At 50.7% G+C, this 18,117-nt stretch overlaps 1 protein-coding gene across 1 annotated transcript; it reads left to right on the forward strand.

Annotated features, from left to right (window-relative positions):
• Positions 1-9,625: 9,625 nt before the first annotated feature.
• Positions 9,626-16,979, forward strand: NCLIV_023850 (conserved hypothetical protein; the record flags this gene model as incomplete). Its single annotated transcript, XM_003882579.1, has 9 exons — positions 9,626-9,976; positions 10,182-10,433; positions 11,442-11,504; positions 12,374-12,612; positions 13,181-13,559; positions 14,011-14,130; positions 15,232-15,385; positions 15,708-15,778; positions 16,905-16,979. 9 exons carry the CDS (start codon positions 9,626-9,628, stop codon positions 16,977-16,979), a joined length of 1,704 nt encoding a protein of 567 aa, XP_003882628.1.
• Positions 16,980-18,117: the final 1,138 nt, after the last annotated feature.

Here is an 18,117-nt window from a genome sequence, read left to right on the forward strand (position 1 = left end):
GGCCACTGGCCCGGTACTTACCAACCATGTCACGGTTCCATCCGCCTGGGAAAACATTTTTGGCAAGCTTTTCTCCTGCTCAGTCGGCTTCGGACATAGTTCTCAACGGCATGATGGATGCGCTTGAGAAATGGGTACGAATGGAGATTATACCGATTGCCGTTCAGTGTGCATGTATCACAGTTATCAGGTAGTAGTCGACCACTAACACATTCAGAACAAGCAACCTCTCGAGCAAATGTCCATCTCCAGTTCGTCTCTGCCAACCAGGAGGCAGGGTTTGACAATGCGATGTATAGTCGTTGGTGTTTGCCGTGCGGATGGTAACAGCTTCACTTTGGGCTGCACCCACCCTATATGTAACTCGAGGAACCCGAGAGCAAAGTAAATCTACTGACAGAGGACAAAATGCATATGAATCTGACAGGGTTTAGGCGTCCAACCGGTTAGATCTGTGTAGTTGTATTTTTTCGGCTCGAAAACAGACAGGTGCATTGCGTCAAAATGTCGAAATATAGTAGATTCGTCCTGACAAGCTGCAACCCACAACACATTTCTTTGTTTCCATGAAGATTTTGCAAAACTCACACAACCTGGCAATCTACAAGTCACGAACTCCGCGGATGCTCTATAACGGGGCTGATTGATCTCCCGAACTACCGCTACTCGGTGTATCATCACGTAGAGAGGGACTTTTCACTTAGCCTGCTGGCATTCGGTAGCGCGACAAAGTGTATGTTTCAACAGTATTCAACATCATGTGCATAGAGAGAAAATAGCAACCTGCCTCTTGCCTCCTTGTGTCATTGAACCTATGAGGATGCACTGGAGACAGAATGGCGCTTTCGTTGCCGTGCGCCCAACACATAAAATTGGTCAATATTATTTGAATACTATAATCATTTTTCTAGATTATGGAAACCAATATTTTTATTGAAGCAAAAAACCGGCTTAGCTTTCCCAAGATATCTATCTGGAAGATTATGTCAAGTTTTGCCAAATCAGCAAAACCGCCGTGATCAAGCGTGTGCTCAAAGCCCGAGAGTACCCTTCAGCTTTTTGGCTCCTGCGTAACGAAGTACGCCATCAAATGAGTAGAGGTGTTCAAGAGTGAAGGTTTTTCTGCTCACAGAGAGCTCACCCAAATATCTGTGTTAACTGACACGACATTCAATAAAAATTATCGAAAGAGAGGAAGGTACTCATTTCAATTATCTCTTCCGGGGAACAAGAAAATAAAGATAATTAATAACCTTGCAGTTCTGGAAGCGCCTTCGTTTGTGCACTGACAACCCTCAACAACAAAGACAGCTCGTGTTCTCAAGCTCAGAAACAGGGTCGCCCCCTCAACAGATTCAGCGGTACAACGACCTAACACATAGATATCGGATCTTTTGTTCAGATGCAGATCTACTGATAACAACAAGGCATTTCCTCGGGAGTGCACAGGCAATGAGGAGAACGAGTTTATGAGGGTCGACAGCCACCGCAGATCCCCTTCCTGGTTTAACTTGGTCATTCGGGAGATACTCTGTATCTGCAGTACCGACCGGCCAAGAGCAGAAGGGGGTCATTCATTGTGCCTGTGCCGTCCATTTCGGTGTTTTCACTACTCATCATCTTGCGTTTTGACAAGATTGGACTGGGCGACATGTCCGATCGTTACCCTCCAAATTCCGCTGGTGGCTACACTCTGACGTAACCTGAGTTGTAGGTGTCCTACAGTTTTCGCTCATACACATGCCACCTACAGCATTCGCCTAGGAACTCCAGACAAGAGCACATAGTAAACAATTGTTGGGTTCGATAAACAACAGCCGGGACTGCCACGTGACACAGCACAGTGTCATTTGCCATCTTCACTTGAATCACATGCCTCCGCTCCAACACCGTCTGGGAAAGAACAAGTGCGCTCCTGCCTTTACATTCTCTGATCCTGAATTTTTCAGCAATAACCCGATGCGCCCCCCACACAGTTTATTGTAGCCTGTTGGCATGAAGAGCAAATGTTCTCTGTCATTGTTTAGGAGCGTCACACATGTTGCTCCATACCTGCTCGCAGCAATGTCCCTTATGCGTGGCAGTTACAAAGTGCGGTGGAATCTGCAGAATAGAGTAATACGGTACCCAATGGCACTATTGTGTCTAATATGAGGGCGACTACCACATCAAAGCAGACATGTGCCTGGCAATCCACTAGCAGTGTCCATCAGCCTCTGTAAACACGTTTCGCGTCACTTACGTGCACATGTGGCCCTGAACAAAAACTCATTTCTTCTCCCAGAGCAGGCGTTGATTTCTTGTCTCGAACAAATCACCCACTTTCCAGAAAAGAAAACGCGTGTCTTATTCGCCGATCGATCCATTCACGCGCCCACAACCCAATTGCAGACGACGACAATCGTGCATTGATGCTGCGGCTGATATGCGCCTTGCGTCACACAACTTTCTCCCTCTTCCGGAAGAGCGCATTGACGATTCTGTCCACCCCATGCAATGCTGTTAACCTGTGCTCCCCGACGGGGGACACAGTCCTTGAATTTTTTAATGCATATGAAATTACAGTGGTCAGCGTGGCAAACCATAAAACCTTTCAACCGCACTTCGGCGGCCACCACAGCCAGACACGGGCATCGTGAACTTTACTGCGTACCTTCCATGACTCCGTGTATCGGATATTCCATTGCCTAACATGAAAATACAATACAATTCATCCACGCGGTATTCCACCGCACCAAAATGGCGTATTGTCCCTCTCTCTCGACAATGCTCTGTCACTCCAGCTGGCGGCTAAGCTTAGTACAGCAGCATGACCCATCGGCAAACCGTTGCCACACTATTGCAGCTCTCGTGAGTGTCTGACCCTCTGATACCTGCCAGCAGGCTCTCATGATTGACTCGATCCCTCCTCCTCCATCCATGCCACCACATTATCTATCGCACACCATGTCCCTAGACTATGTTGATGAAAAACCCAAACCCACCACATGCACGAGTCATATCCGGCGGCTACACCAGCTGCCGGTAACCAGTTGGATGGACCGTGGGGCGAATTGCTCCAACCGTCTCCTGTAATACCAGTGCATCCATCATGCAGCGCACACATTAGGTATATTTGCTTCGGTTCACCAGCTTCTACACAGATACCTGCGCCACCACTGCTTTTCCCTAGCTGTAATACTCCTGGAACAGTAACACGTGCCATAAACATCAGCTACTTTTAGGGGAGAGGGCCAGAGACGAAAGATGCCTTACGATAGTCGTGACTGCTTGCTCAAGGTAGACGCGGGATGAACTCAACCGATGGAAACCCTCCCCTCCGCTATCCTGACAGCAAACAACCGTGAAAAGTATTGTTGCGGGGTTTAGCCGCGCAGAATAGTAGCAAAACGCGGCTCCTCAGACACAACCTGCGACAGCGTTAGGGTGGCACGAACGTCATGCATCAGATGAAAATGAGGACGGTAAAGAGGTTGGTTGAAACGCCTGAGGCCAACTAGCCTCTTTTCGGCACTACCCACCCAATCATTTGAAACATGGAAACATGAGAGAGAGGAGATTGTTCGGGGGGATGTAGTAGAGTAGGGAAAGGGGTAGCATCTTAAACCAGCAACCGTCAGTTTTCGAAAACGTCAAACTCTTGCGGCCGGTGGGCAGAGCCCCGTACAGTGAAAATAGATGGCGTCAGGAAGGCCGGATATCTCCCTTATTCCACCACGCGCTGCACCCTTCTAGAATCTACGCACGCCTTTGTTGAGAGAGAGAGGCGGGTACCCGCAAAGAACGAACGCTTTTATGTCGCTTCTAGCATCTGCCTGGAGCCTCCACCGGAAGAGACGCCTCAACCACCCATCAATCCCCATACAAAGAACCGCTTCCTGCCACGGCCCTCCCCCTCTCACCCCTGCGGTACCACCCACCCTCCACCAACGCTAACCGTATCAATATACATTACACCAGGGTCAAGAATCGTCAGCATGACTCCATTGCACTCATTCACGAAGCACGATCGCCCCGTCGCCAACCTTGCCTATCCGCTGTTGACGGAGAAACACACATTTCCTGCCTCATGTCACCGACACATTCTGTGGTCGGAGATGATTACTATGTGCTGAAGGGGGGAGTAGGGCAGCCAGAAATCTAATCGCGTGTAAAATACATGGAACTGGAGGCTAGGAAACGACCTGAAGAGGCCGACCTCAGCCAGTCAGCGACAACACCGGGCACCCTGAAGGGTACCGACCTGATCCGCATATGGCGACACTTTTGTCCTCGGCGGGGCGATGCCACCAAATGCGCCGCAAGCGATCGCCCAGGAGACAGTGCAGTATGAAAACATAGGTACCGCTGCTGCATCCTCTGGTTCTCTAGTTCACCTAACTCCAACATGGTCCCCGCACGTGTGGAACACTGTTAGATGTTCCATCGCAGCACAATGATTGACTCCACCAATACCTAGCAGTCGACAAACCGTTTTCTGCTACCGCCTACCCATATCGCCCCCTGCGGCACCTGCATCGTGCCGTTCTACCATTACACTCACTATATTGCATACAATCCCGAGGGAAAGAATCGTGTGCCTGGCTCCATCGCCGCCACCAAGACACGACACGACACTACCAAACGGTGAGACCAATAGTCCCCCGTTCAAAAAATGTGGACAATCTCGTTTTCTGACTCATGAAAGCATCACGTAGGACGCTAGGCAAATGCGCTGACAGTTACGAAGCTTCTCTTGCAATGAAACCTGTTTGAAATACTCATGGCTTCTCTATGTGCTGGCACATTTCTTCATTTGGTAGTCGTCTGGGTTGACCAATGCATCTCCATTAAGTACTACTTTGATAGTTTAAATCCAGATGCTACTGATTGGTTCATTGGAGGTTTAGTCAATGAGATCTGAATGCCCAGTGTACCATAACTTTGACGTCAGCATATAGCCGACCAAAGCTCATATTAGCGGAAAGCCGACAGCAGCGTACACTGCCCGTGAGAGAGACACAGCGCCGTGAGACAAAGGAGAAAAAGCCGAACATATGTCTGCCAGGTGGCCGACGGATGATCTGAATCCATGGTTACGCGAAGCGACACCTATGTGTGACTGGAGATTTACCGCACAGGCCCGCACCTCAAATGATGAGGATTTCACCATAGGATAGGCGAGACAATGTCACAACTCCTGTCCTCCTGTTAGAATCCCAGTCCTCTTTGCGACTGCTGACGGATGACATCCCCGTGCAAAAGAGGTATGTGCCTAGTTTATTCGTCTCTCGCAGACAGTCCAGCTTCCAGAACATGAGCATGGGCGTTCTTATCTGACATATTCTGCAATATCTTACACAACAGTGTTCCACGTTCGAGTGGAAACCCAGGTCTCACCAGCCTGAGGAACATCCCGGAAATCAAGCTTTGCACGAAAATCCAACACGGCGAAAACCGGACACGTAAGCCCAGCAACGTCGCTTGGTCCCACGTCATCGTACACGCATAAATGGGATTGGGGGAAATCTGTAACTCCTGCTCCCAAAGGCTACCTGATACTGCTGCCTCCGATACCATGTTTCCCTTATCGTCGTTTTGTCACCACCTTGGGAAGACGTACGACAGAGTGGTACCATGCTAGATGCTACGTGTGCGAAAGCACAGTGAACCCGCGAACACCATGCTGGCGTACCGTCACTAACAAAGTCTTCATATGTGACTAAGCAAAGATACGGGTGCGGCCACCATCGTGGTACCGAATGGCGGGAGCTCCTCTCACCGGAACAGTGCAGTCCGGTGAAGTGATACAGGGACCTCACGTTTGGCTTGAAAAAAAGTATGAGTTCATCTACCACTTCCGGGAAAGACAGACACGTGCGGACGTTTTGCCTCTCCTAAAGTAATCGCCTGAACTGTGTTCCCGATATGGTCTTCGTGACAGCCGTTTCGGCCTCCTTGACCTCATTAGCCGAACAGTGGCCTCTCCACCATAAACCATCTCTAGGCGTGAGACAGTGACTTGCACCCCAATCCATGCTGTAGAGAGGAAACATATTTCTACCAGCTGAAGCAGGCTGTGCAGCTACAACGGTAGGTAAGTTGGGCATCGTACGAGTCCAATAAGTTGCTTGTGAACCGATGGAACCCGTACATGCGAGGTGCATTCAGTCCTAGGGTCTCCTCTAGAATGGGTAAAACCTCAAAAGCAACATATCGGCGGCAGAGCAGTTCAATGTAAGGTATAGAAAGCAGACTGGGCTGCAGATGCATCAGCTGCCGTTACATTATCCACTCACGACTAGCGCTGACACATGCGAGTTACCAAAAACCGGAACAGTTCCCAAATCCACCGCGAAATGGTAGTAGCCCTTGCGCCACGTAAGGGTCGTAGCATTTCTTTCTGTGTTACTCATTAACAAAATCAGTTTGCGGAGAGGTGGAGCAACGCAGCGTTGTCCGAAAGAGGACGCACACGCTGTGCAAAAGCACCACCTTCTTTTGCTGAGTATAGAGAGTACGGGTCCGATCCACAAATCCCGTTCACCGGAAGATGCAAGGTGAGCTTCATCGGAAAAACCGTGACTGTCGCGTCGGAGTGTGGAGACAATCTAAGGTAAAGAGGCGAGACATCTACAGCCTAGGTGACTGTCGTGTTGGAGAACTAACGCGGCTGACCATTCCGGTATAGAGCACCTAACGACATATTATGTTGCGGCAGGCGATGATAAACTGCTCAAGGAAGTCATAAATACAACAGAGCTTTCAATGTCAGCTTGTCTCTCGGCCACGGAGCCACGGTCGTATAGCCGTCCCGACACTGCAGTAGACGTCCCTGTTAGAAATACGTACTCGACGGCGTCACTTGGCTTCACGTTGCACTCACCCTTTTCATATGAGCATGCTCATGCCAGCGTGGTCATGGCTTACGACGAAGTCCGTGCATCAAAAATTCTTTTGGATGGGAGTTTGTCGTACACCCTCGGCTAGCCCAGGTATCCTCATGGGAATGGGCATCAGAACCATCATCACTTCATCCTTTCCGTAGTATTTCAGAGGTTTTTCGTAACAAGGCACTCTCACGGGCTAAGAGACGTCGATGTCTCCTGTGTGCGTCTGCCCAACAGCTGGCATGAAGAGTGGAGTTGTTCCGATACTTATGCCTGAACGCTGGTTAGCGCACACAGCCTGAACCCCAAAACCATAAATCCTGAAAATTCATAAACTAAAACCCCCCATGATTTAACTCCGAAACCTTAAGCCCTAAACTTCATGTGTGTCCTTGTTCTTCAAGATGCGGTGGGGTATGGCGTGTTGGAATAACCTGACTCTTGCGTCCTCGTGGTTCAGAAACCCTTGAAAGACGTATGCACGTCTGTGCGACCCGTCGATAGCGTTGTGACCGTTTGGCTGCCGCCGTCTCTTACTTGGGGACAATCACTGATTTTTTTAGTAGTATTCCCCCTTACGACTGGGGAGCACCGATATACTTTTCCACGTATCCTTTGAAACACACTACACACGTCATTATGTGCGTTACACAGACGAGTTGCTGGCATCAGTTTCAAGCGCGCCACTGCCAAAAATAGTATTTCAAAGCCTCTTACGCTTTTCATTCTACTCGACGCCTTGTAGCGAATTTGGGTTACTGCTGATCGTAACAGTAGCTGTCGGTGCTCTCTATCCCATGTGGAGGCTGAAGAGACACACGAAGTTGATAGAGCATCAGCAATGTACAAATGTGACGGCTTTTTTTGCGACCCTAGTCCATGCCGTGTGGAAAGCGCGGGAAAGCTGCCCGCTCGCTTCAGCATCCCAGCACGTGTACGCAGCTACTACACTACAGCCAAGGCACAACGCGTGAAACTACTTTCAACTTCTCGGACGTCTCTGACAAAATCCTATAACCACGACCCGACTTCAAGTCACACTTGAAAATTCGTTAGATTGCTCAAAATCGTTTATTGCGAGCGAGGTCACTTGGCTACTCGTGTCCCGATTCGTGAGTCAATCCGCCAGAGTTCCGTAATCGGATTCACCATGACCCGCTGGAACGAAAGCAAATGCGACAAAAAAATTAAACCCAAAACACATCCCCTGTCTGTGAGGGGGATATCCATGGTGCATCTGTGCATTCCCAACGCATTAGTGTGCCATGGGTTTCGTGCGCGAGATCCGCCGTCCGGCGGTGACTACGCGACCGAGCAAACCTTTTTTTTGCCGAGGCGAGGCGCAAATAAACAAATATTGTCGATTGAATCGAACGCAGTTTCCAATATAACACGTGTCTTATTGGACAACTGAATCCCTGAGGTGGTCAGCCCGTCGTTGAGATTTGGGGTTTCCCCGGTTGGTGTCTGCCGGTATCGAAGATAACAAATTGCCTCGTCGAAGCAAGGCATGCAAAAAAACCCGATTTGCATGCGCTATATACCCGTTTTCGCGGCACATGGTGAACAAAACACACTTTCCAAAATTAGAATTCTATCGCGCTGGTCGTTCGTTATCTGCAGTTTCCCCGTCATTTTCTATACTGTGGACTCGCTTTGTGGAGCCCACCTTAGTCGCCGTCATCTCATCGTGCCTGTCTGGAACGAATAACTGTGCATAGTGCAGGTGCCAGCTAAACACACCGAGCACACTTTGCTAGCTCGTCAAAACGTGTATCTTCGGAAGCAACGGTGTAACCGAAATGCATCCATTCTTCTGTGTTGAAGGCTCTCAGTTATGTAGGAAACTGAGACTATAGAATTGCTCTTCGAATGTGGTAATCCAACGTCTTACTGTAGTTTCTCTGCTATACAAGATGACCTGGGACCGTCCTCAGCCGGCTGTTCGCTATTTTTCTCTCCCTTGATACGCTCGGCGGACCAACAACATGAATGCAGCTCATGGGCACATGTTCTCCATTTCGACATTGAAGGAGTCGGGTTGAACGCTCTCTCATCGTGCCACTCGTTATAATGTTGTATTTGGTTCACTGTTGAAACCCGTTTCCTCCTCTTGCCGTCCATTTTCGTCCTTGCCTGGTTCGTCATCCTTTGCTGTAAGCTGTTTTGTGAAAATTGATCGTCCAAGCGCCAGGGTCTCCACCGTCTTTCGGCTCCGTAAACCACCCACCACAAAACGTGGAACGAATTCAGCTTTTCTTCAAAGCTGAATTCGTTCCTGCTCTTTTCTCTACGCCTGTTCACGCATTTCTTTCCCGTATCGACTTGTCTGTCTCGCCTTCGAGGGAGACGGCCTCCCTTATCTCCTCTTTCGTGTGGCAGTTCCCTCAATCCCCTCGAAGTCACCTTCTCGTACATATATATATATATATATATATATATATTCCGTCGCCTGCTCTCTCTTAGTAGTTTAGGCTCTTCATTTCCTTTGCCGTCTATTCGGCTGCCTACCGTGTCGCGTCCTGCTTCGTTGCTGCGCCGTACTCAGTGTCTCCGCTTCCGGGCCTCTTCTTCCTTCAGATTCTCTCGCCCGTGCCCTAGTTCTTCAAAGCCCCTGTCTATCGCATGTGTCTCTCCCGCCCGCCACCGCGCTCTCTACTCCTCTCTCTCGTCTTCCGTCTCTTTTTGTTCCTCAGCCGCTATCTTCCTTTTGTCTTCTCCCCTATTTCCCCGTGGTTCACCTCCTTACATGCAGCATGGCGCGGCTGCTGTGCGTGCCGGACAGCGACGGACCAGAGGAGAAAGAAAATGCCTTCTGGGCAGCTGCAACAGTCCCGTCTGCGAAAAGTGTTGCTGAAGCGTTTGCTGACTATCCTGATGTTGTGTGTATCCCCCGTCTGCTTCATTTTGTCCGGGTTGCCGTGAAGCAGCAGCGGCGCCACCAGAGCCAAGAGCTGCGGAGAAGCGCATCAAACCCCCGTGAAGGACAGCCGGAGACAGAGGCTGGAGAGGACAGACAACGCATAGCGGCAGAAGAGCAGGGAGGAACAGAACCCCAGCAGAGAGCGAGACAGCTTGATGAACTGGAAGCACTCATCTTTCAAGGCGTAAGAGGAAACACCAGCTGCCCATGAGGTTCTTTCTCGCTCCTGGTGTTGCCTACTTCGCTGGTGGGGAGGAGATTGCTCTCACTCGGGAAATCTGTTTGTGACCACACGCGTTCGGACGTGACCTCTGCAGTCGTTCTAACTCTCTCAGTCGTGTGCTGTGTGTGTCTTGGTGCCTTTGTCCCCCCTCGCGGGTATCCTTTAGTGTTGCCTGCTACTGGAGGCGAGCCAGCGGCAGAGGAATGCCGCAGCGCATGCGCAGGCACGGCGCCTCTGGGACGAGCACCGCGTTCTCTGCGCCGCTGAGAGTACGGGTACCCTGAACGACAAACGTTCACTTCCCCATCGAGATCGAGCTCGCGAGGAGCGAGACGAGGAAATTCGGAAGCTTTACAATGCAGCGTTCGTCAACGAATGCGGTGACGGCATGCCGGACATGCGCGAGAGGCTTGTGCGGGTATGGTCATGACCCTGCGTCTAGATGCGATATTATCAACATCCGAGTACATGCTCTACCATGTATCTGACCATGGGTATATAGAAAGGTGCTTAGGGCGTGCTTTTGCGCCGTCCATTGTCTCCGTTTTCTACACTCCAGGTGAATGCTTAAATGAGCCAATCACACCACGTAGGTACACGTTTGTCTGCCCGTACCCTTCGTTGGCGTGGGTAGGCGTATTCTGGCTGCTCTTCGCGGTGGACAGTACCGTGACGACAGGGATATCCATCGCCACCCGCCTCAATATACCGATATCACGCTTTCATCTCGGAACGGAAACACCTCCTTTTCTGATTCCTTCCCCTCTTCACATTTGTGGATTTGTTCAGGCCATGCAACAGGCCCACACTACACATCTGGGACCTGTGCGACGACGCACACTGATGGAGGTTGCAGATTTCCTCATGGCTCAAGGGGACTTCCTGGTGCGTTTGCTTCCCCTCTTGCAGTTTTTATCCGCTCTCCCTAATTTTGTCCGGAGTCTTCCTTTTCTTCCGTGTCTCTCTTCGTCTCACGATCTTCTTTTCCTCCGTCCTGTGTCGCCCCTCTGTATCGTGTATTCCTCTTCGATTTTCGTCTCCTAACTTTGTGTGTGTCTTGCGTACACCCGTTCCTCGATCTTTGGTTTGCCTCCGTCTTGCTCTTCCCTGCAGTCTTGATTTATGCGTTTCGACGAAAGCTAAAAAGCAATAACTACCATTTCACGGGGAGAGTACCTGTCTGTTCCTGCTCTCGAAAAGTGGTAGCAGCAACGCGGAAACATCCTCGAGAACTTCAAGAGATGTGGCTGTGTCCCGGATGAACTGCACACAGATCTGTGTACTGCACAAATTCATCACGAATGAAAGTGTCTTGTTCCACTCGTTCGGCATTTCAGGTGAACGCTTGGTCTTTCGTCATCTCGCCACCAAATTCTGTCGCAATTTCAGTTTTCAGCGTCGTCCGCATTCGTGGTTATGTGCTCAGGAAGTGCTGCAAGTTCTTGAAGGAGGTCGACTAGACTTCGACGAATATCCAAATGACATCGAGGCAAGCTGCACACGCATCTCCGGGTGTTAGCTTATTGTTTAACCGGGCTGTATATTTTGATGTTCAGGTGTCGACACAGGCGAGCTTGCTCGTGCCAGCAATCGCGTAGTGGAGACACGCACACCACCGAATAGACAGAAATGATCACCCACCCGGGAAAGACGGAAATGAATTCTGTATGTGTACCTGTGCTCGCATACCAATCACGTATACATATGTTCTTGTTGACTGTGGGGGATCTAGCACTACTCTGTGTTACCGTTTCAAACTGGAGTTCATCGAGGGTACCGCCCTCTGCCTTCGTCCGTCTGTCGGCGGTTGACGTCGACGTCCTCGGTCGCCTCATATCTTTTTCCTTTGTTTTCCCGAGTTGATATTCCCTCTCTCTCCTCTGCATGCTTCAGTACGCGAACCTCGGAGCCACATGCGCCCTGCTTTCACTTGAGTCCACGGCCTTCTCCGTTCTTCGCCCGTGCCTCACCCGATGGACCAATTTGCTCGACTTGACTGTCGGTGCAAATGTACCGGGACATCACGCACGCTGTGATCCCGACGCAGGACCTCGCTCGTCTTCGTCGGTGCGTATCCCTTAAGCGGAACCGCACTGCTTCCTTCCAGCGTTTTCCTGAGCAGCATGGGCGTGTGGAAGACGAGGCGACTGTGTAGTCCGCACGTGCCTCTTTTCTCGTGGGGGACAGCGTGCGAACCGTTGTGGTGTCTGCGTCGTCCTCGCGGGGTTTGATGCCCGCACAACATGTTTGTTCCCCTTTGCGTTTGTTGCCGCATTCTCGTTTCGGGGAGCGCCGCTGGTGCTAGCATTCCACTCTTGTTGCTCCGTTTACTGCCGCCGTCTCTTCTCGTGTCCTCAGGCATCCTCCGCTTCGTCGTCTCGTGCTTCCATCGATGGACCAGCGGGCCCGAGTGAATCGGGAGAGCATCACAGTGTCTCCCAGCGATCCGGCGAGTCGAGGGGCGAACCTGGTTACGGAGAGGGAGCGCGTTCTGGTCACCTCGTCAGAGGCGGAGTCTGGAACGCTGTGCGCGCTGAGCCACGAGGCACTATAGGGCCTTTAGCCCCTTACCGTGCTGTGTCTGATGTGGTAAAAGGGTATGTCTGAGAGGGCAGCGAATGCCGACACCTGGAAGCAGTCAAAGGCGACGAAGAGGGAGGGGGACAAAGAGAGAAACAAACCAGAGGAAACAGGTGTTCATACAAGAAAAACGACTCCAAGTGGCCTCCACGCGGTTGTCGTTTGCTTCCGAGCGAGAGGATCTGTCTTCATTCGACCCGTGTTTCTGTAACGTGGCGGGTGTACAAGTTTTAACCGTTTCTGGTTCTATCGTCTTCCCGCGTTGCCTCGCGCCTACTTCCACCTCCGAGTGTCCCCCCCTATTCTATCCCCCCACAGGCAGAGATACGTGAAGGTACTGTTCACGTGCTCTCTTCTGACGTGCGTCCCGCTTTTGGGCTCCGTTTCTATGCGAATTGAGAAACCGCTGGTTGTAGTTTCTGTTGCATGGCGGAAGTTCTGTTGAGGACGTGGCTGCCGTTCCCACTCTTCACCATGGCTCTCTTTTCCATCCTACGTCCAGCGGGAAAAGGTGTCTCGCTCGCTCTTCCGCGGCTAGTCGTATCCTCCGTGCGTATCCCTTTGCATCTTTCTTTTGCTGCACAGTCTGGAGCGTCTTCGGTCAGGCGATATCTGCGCAGCTGCCGACGCACTGCGAAACGTCAACGCTAGAGTGTACGCGCGCGCGTTCGACGCAGTGGCTACACAGTCTGCAATTTCCGTGAACGGGGGACTCCCTCTGCAAGCGTCTCCTACACTTCAAGAGGGATCTCACAAAGTGGCGACGGCCGCTGCCGACTTCCATTCCTTTTCGGAAGCAGGACGTGGAATGGCGGAAACTGGCGCTGGGAGTTTTGCTGCGGCCGCGGGCCCTGCACTGAAACGCACTGGATCGATTCTTGGTGTATGTACACCCGAAGACGTTGCTATGTACGCCATGCTCTGCTGCCTCGCCGTCAACACCAGAGAAGAACTAAAAGAGCAAGTAAGTAGAGGCCCCACATGCCTAGATTTTGCTAAAAGGGCACTCAGGAACTGAGAAGAGGCAAAAGCCCGCAGACTGGACAGAACTTGGATTCTTGTACCAGTGGGGGTTTCTATCAAGTGGCGTGAAGTTGGACGAAAACGTCCTCACCCAGAGCGTAGTAGTCCCAATGCCATCCACATTCCTATTTTTTGTACACAGTGAATGGCCACCATCCTGCGCCCTATGCTTGTCTTTGTACGTCCGAGGCGACCAAAGTACCCTTGTATCACGTCTCGTCTTTTGCCCCTCGAAACAACGTCCCCCAGCAGAGCATATAGCGAATCCCATGAGAATCGCTTTGTCGCCGTATTTTCCATCTTTGATTTGCTTCTTCGGAGCTGGTTGTTCGACGCCATGACGGCGCAAAATCACAAATCTGTCCTGTGTCGTCATGGGATTGTCGGTGCAGCTTGCAGAAGATGCGCCTCTCAGGAAAGTGCTGGAACCGAGTCCTGTAGCACTTCAGGCTGCAGTGCTGTTCTCGCTGTCCGACTTTGAGCAGGCCTTCAAAGTCATATGCGATATGACGGTATGGGAACAAACAGGCAGGCCCAAAGCGCCAGAAACGGCGATAGAGGATACACGAGGAGAGCGTACGCATACCGGAGTAGAGAGGTGTATATGGCGGCGGGGAAGGGGGGGGGGTTTATACGGTCAAATAGCGGAACCTACAGAATTGAAAATCAAAACATTCAAGATCCGAGGAGGCTGGCATGCGCAGGCAGGAGAAATGCCGTCGACCGGGCAGAGGAAAACTTCCGAAACCGACGTCAGAGCAGTGGACAGAGAGACGACAGTCTGCAGAAACGAGGCAGAGAAAAGGGGAAGAAAAACAAGCTCTGTCTGTTCGAAAGAGAGAACAACAGGAGAGATGAAGGGGGGGAGCGAGAGGCAGACCGGAGAGTGTTAGCGGACAGACAGGTGGCGACCAGCAAGTTGAGCTCGAGCTTGACCGAGCGTGCACCGCGCCTGAGATGTGTGTAGAGCTAAATGGAGAAAGCTCGAGAATGGTTTTTTTCTGCTGTTCAAAAGCTCTAGTCCCTTGAGTCTCGAATGGTGGTTGCCCTTTACCAGACTTCTTGCACGACTGTGTTTTGGGCTGGCCTGCCTTTGCTGGCTTCCTGGTGTTGCTTCAATCGTCGCTACGTTCTGTCGTGTCACCCGTAATTGGCAACATGATCCCCCTCTAGGGTGTGTCCTGAATTCGGTCCTCCTTTTAGCTTTTCTTCGTTTGTCTCTTTTTTGTGCTGGGGAACGGCCCGCGTCCCTTTCCTCCTGTTGGCGATCGGGACATGAACCCGCGACCTTTTGCATGCGAAGAGCGAACGTTCTGCTCTTCCTTGTGTGCAGGCGTGACGATATCGCGTATCAATTTTCATTTTCCGACATGTATCTCTGCCTTTTTTGTCTCCCTGTTTGCTTCGCTTCCTCCGTTGTCCACTTTCCAAATCTTGCTCAGCCTGGGTCCCTATTCATTGGTGTTCCTACTCGTCGTTTCTCCGCCTTTCTCGTCTTCCTCGATCGTCATTCTTTCCGGCGTCTCTTTCCCATTCTCGCCGTTTCTGGTGGTTTTCGGCTTCCTCTCTGGCACATTTCCTCCGTCTTCTTTCATGCTTTGTTGGGTCCTCAGCCCGCGTTCGAACGCGATCTTCTTCTTGGGGAAGAATGCACGGCGCACCTTCTCCGAGAAATACGCAGAAATGCAGTTCTGGAGTTCACCACCGCATATAGTTCTCTCACTCTGTCAACACTCCTTGAAGCCTTCCCTCAACACTCTGCTGCCGGTAAGAAGAATTTATCGGATGGGAAAATGACATGTGGATATTCTGATCGTTTGCCATCCGCCCTTAAAACAGGATAACCGAAGGATGTGTGTGTTTCCTGTTGTCGCGTTCGGGTGCTGTCATGTATCGCCATGTAATTTATGTCTATATATCCATATATGTCGACAACAATCACGATGATGGTTCAGACTCTGTCGTTCGGGGTGGATTTTGTGCGATAACGTGTTTGACTACATACACTCATGTGAAATGACCTGGTTTTGATCCCTGTCATTTTACTGGAGAACACGCGGCTGTTCCTTTTGTTTCTTCATTTATTCAGCTCTAAGAGAAGACGTCGTTGCTGTGATTGAAAGTCGCACGCTACCCTTCCGCTACGACGGAGTGAATGACGTAAGAAAAACTGTTCCGTCCTTTGTGAACTCACAGCATTTCCTCGTTTTTCACTCATCCGTTGAACAGTCGCTCCTGTCCGAAATGTGAGCGTGAGCTACTATATATTGCTTCAGATTTCACTAACCGCAGTTTTTCACTTTCTGGAGAAATGTACTCGATTTCCCGGCTCGCTGTGCCTTATACTTATCCGGGGAAAACCTCTTGAACCGTGCGCATCCCGAGCCCGAACACTGTAGTGGAGCTATTCAAGTTGTCACGGTTCTTTCTCCGAAATAACTGAACAAATGTGTATACACCTACATTCTTGACTGCATGTGAATGTAGCCAATGTGGACCGGTGCTATTGCAATGTGTAATGTACTGGCACGTGTGCTAAAACAGAGTATCACGCTTGAAAACGCCTGAACGATCCCGAGTCTGTCTGGTTCACGTATGGTTACACTACTGCCACGTCGTCCAAAGACAAATTTTTTATGGTCGGCATGTTCTCTACTTCGCTGCTCAGACGCATCCGTTGTACACAGGGGGTGCAGGGCTCTCACATTCCGTCTGAAACATTTTACTGCTTGCTCGGTTCCTCCTCTCGCGTGCCTGCCGTAGATCCTGTGGCGGAACGAGCCGGATGGCATCGAGGCAGTAGTCGAAGAGGCCAGACGCACGGTGAGTACGACAAAACGGGAAAGTCGGAAGAGAAAGATAAAACAGGAGTCACAAGTGAAGCAGGTCAAAGGCTAATCGAGGGCGAATGACACGACTTCAGAAGTGTAACTTCAGGTGTTGGTCGTGGAAGTATATGCTACGTTCGTGACTGGTACATATCTGGATATATAACAATACAGAATATGTGACTGACGAGGCTCGGCCCTCGATGTTTGGTCGAAGTTCTTGCAACATGGCAAAGCGCTGTAGTCTCTGCCAATTTGTTCTTGCTTCCCACAGTAAGAAATGGCTCTTTTATATTGGCGCGGGTGTCGTGTTGTGCCGCTGTCTTCTGTTTAGGCAGCAGACCTTACTCACACGTGCCAGCGCCTGTGTCTTAACGTGTCGGTAGAAGAAGTCTTTGGGACAGGACTACATTCCGCGTATCGGGATGACTCTCCTGTTTCGAAGCGGAGCATTGTAGGGGACCGCGGCCGAGAAGGCCGAAGGTTTCGTGGAAACGGGGCTGGCGGAACGTTTCGCCAGGGGACAACAGTAACGCAACGTCGAACGCGGGGGCGACACGGTGGCGCCTAGCCGACTGGCGAAACAAAATGCGAGTGCCCTCGTCTGCGAAAACGATATTTTTCAGCAAGCTAATCCTGTGGCTAACATGGCTGATGCGCTCCTTTCTTTGGCTACCTACTTGTACCTCTGCTCTTTTCCGGTTTTCTGCTTTTGGCGAGCAAAACCGGCCTGCTGTAGGCGAGTCCGTTGTCGCCAGCAGAATCCTACTGTTTCCACCCTTTCCACACTTGCCTGCCAACTTTCTTCTCTAATCCCTGCGGTGTCAGTGCTGTCGGAGATAGGCCTGCCAATATTCACGGTTGTCTCCGGCTTTCCCGTCGATCACTTTTGTTAGGCAGAGCGATTCCAGAAGTCCCGCTGTGTCTTGTTGAGATTCCAGCTTCAACGATGAACCGGAAGCTGGACACGTGTAGATATTCCGACCAATGGTGTCGTCATATATGACAGCGCACAAGGTTACCGCCGTTCACTTAACACACTGTGGTAGCTTTATGGTGCTGTCTGGTAGTTTGGTCAGAAGTCTCCACGTGTAGTTAAGGTAACTATTGGGGAAAAAAACCAATTGAACACCATGTATTAATATAACAAAGATAAACAAGGTAATCTGGCATCCTCCTGGGCATAACGTAAAGAAAATCGTAGCTTCAATTCTGCGGAGCCAGGGTGGAGCAGCTGAAAATTTAGAGGCCATTTAGGGTAGTGAACAGGGCATAAATTGCTCGCTCAACATTACACGTTGCCACCTACCCTCGGAGCGTGCCTGAGGTAAACGACGGTTGGTGAAATTACTCTGCAGTATTTTGAAGCAGATGCGTGCCTAACGCTCCTTTAATGCCCCTTGGAGTTGGCAGCGTAATAAGCTCTGGTTAAATTGGTCTTATTCATAGCTGGGTTGTCGCACTTCGTTCCTGTGCAGTTGGGCGTAAAATAGGTTGCTGTTGCAGTGATTAGGTGCTCGAGAGACTTCGTAGTACCACCACGGTCACAGGTGAGGCTTTGCAACCTCTTCAAACTTCAGATGTAGACGTAGATCGTATTCGTTCTTCATGCTCGCTCATCTTTTTTCAACACTCAGACTCCGTCAGCGCGATTTTTACTTTGCGCTGCCG

The sequence above is a fragment of the Neospora caninum genome, chromosome VIIb (genome assembly GCF_000208865.1).
Source record: "Neospora caninum Liverpool complete genome, chromosome VIIb".
In the NCBI taxonomy this organism is placed as follows: domain Eukaryota; phylum Apicomplexa; class Conoidasida; order Eucoccidiorida; family Sarcocystidae; genus Neospora; species Neospora caninum.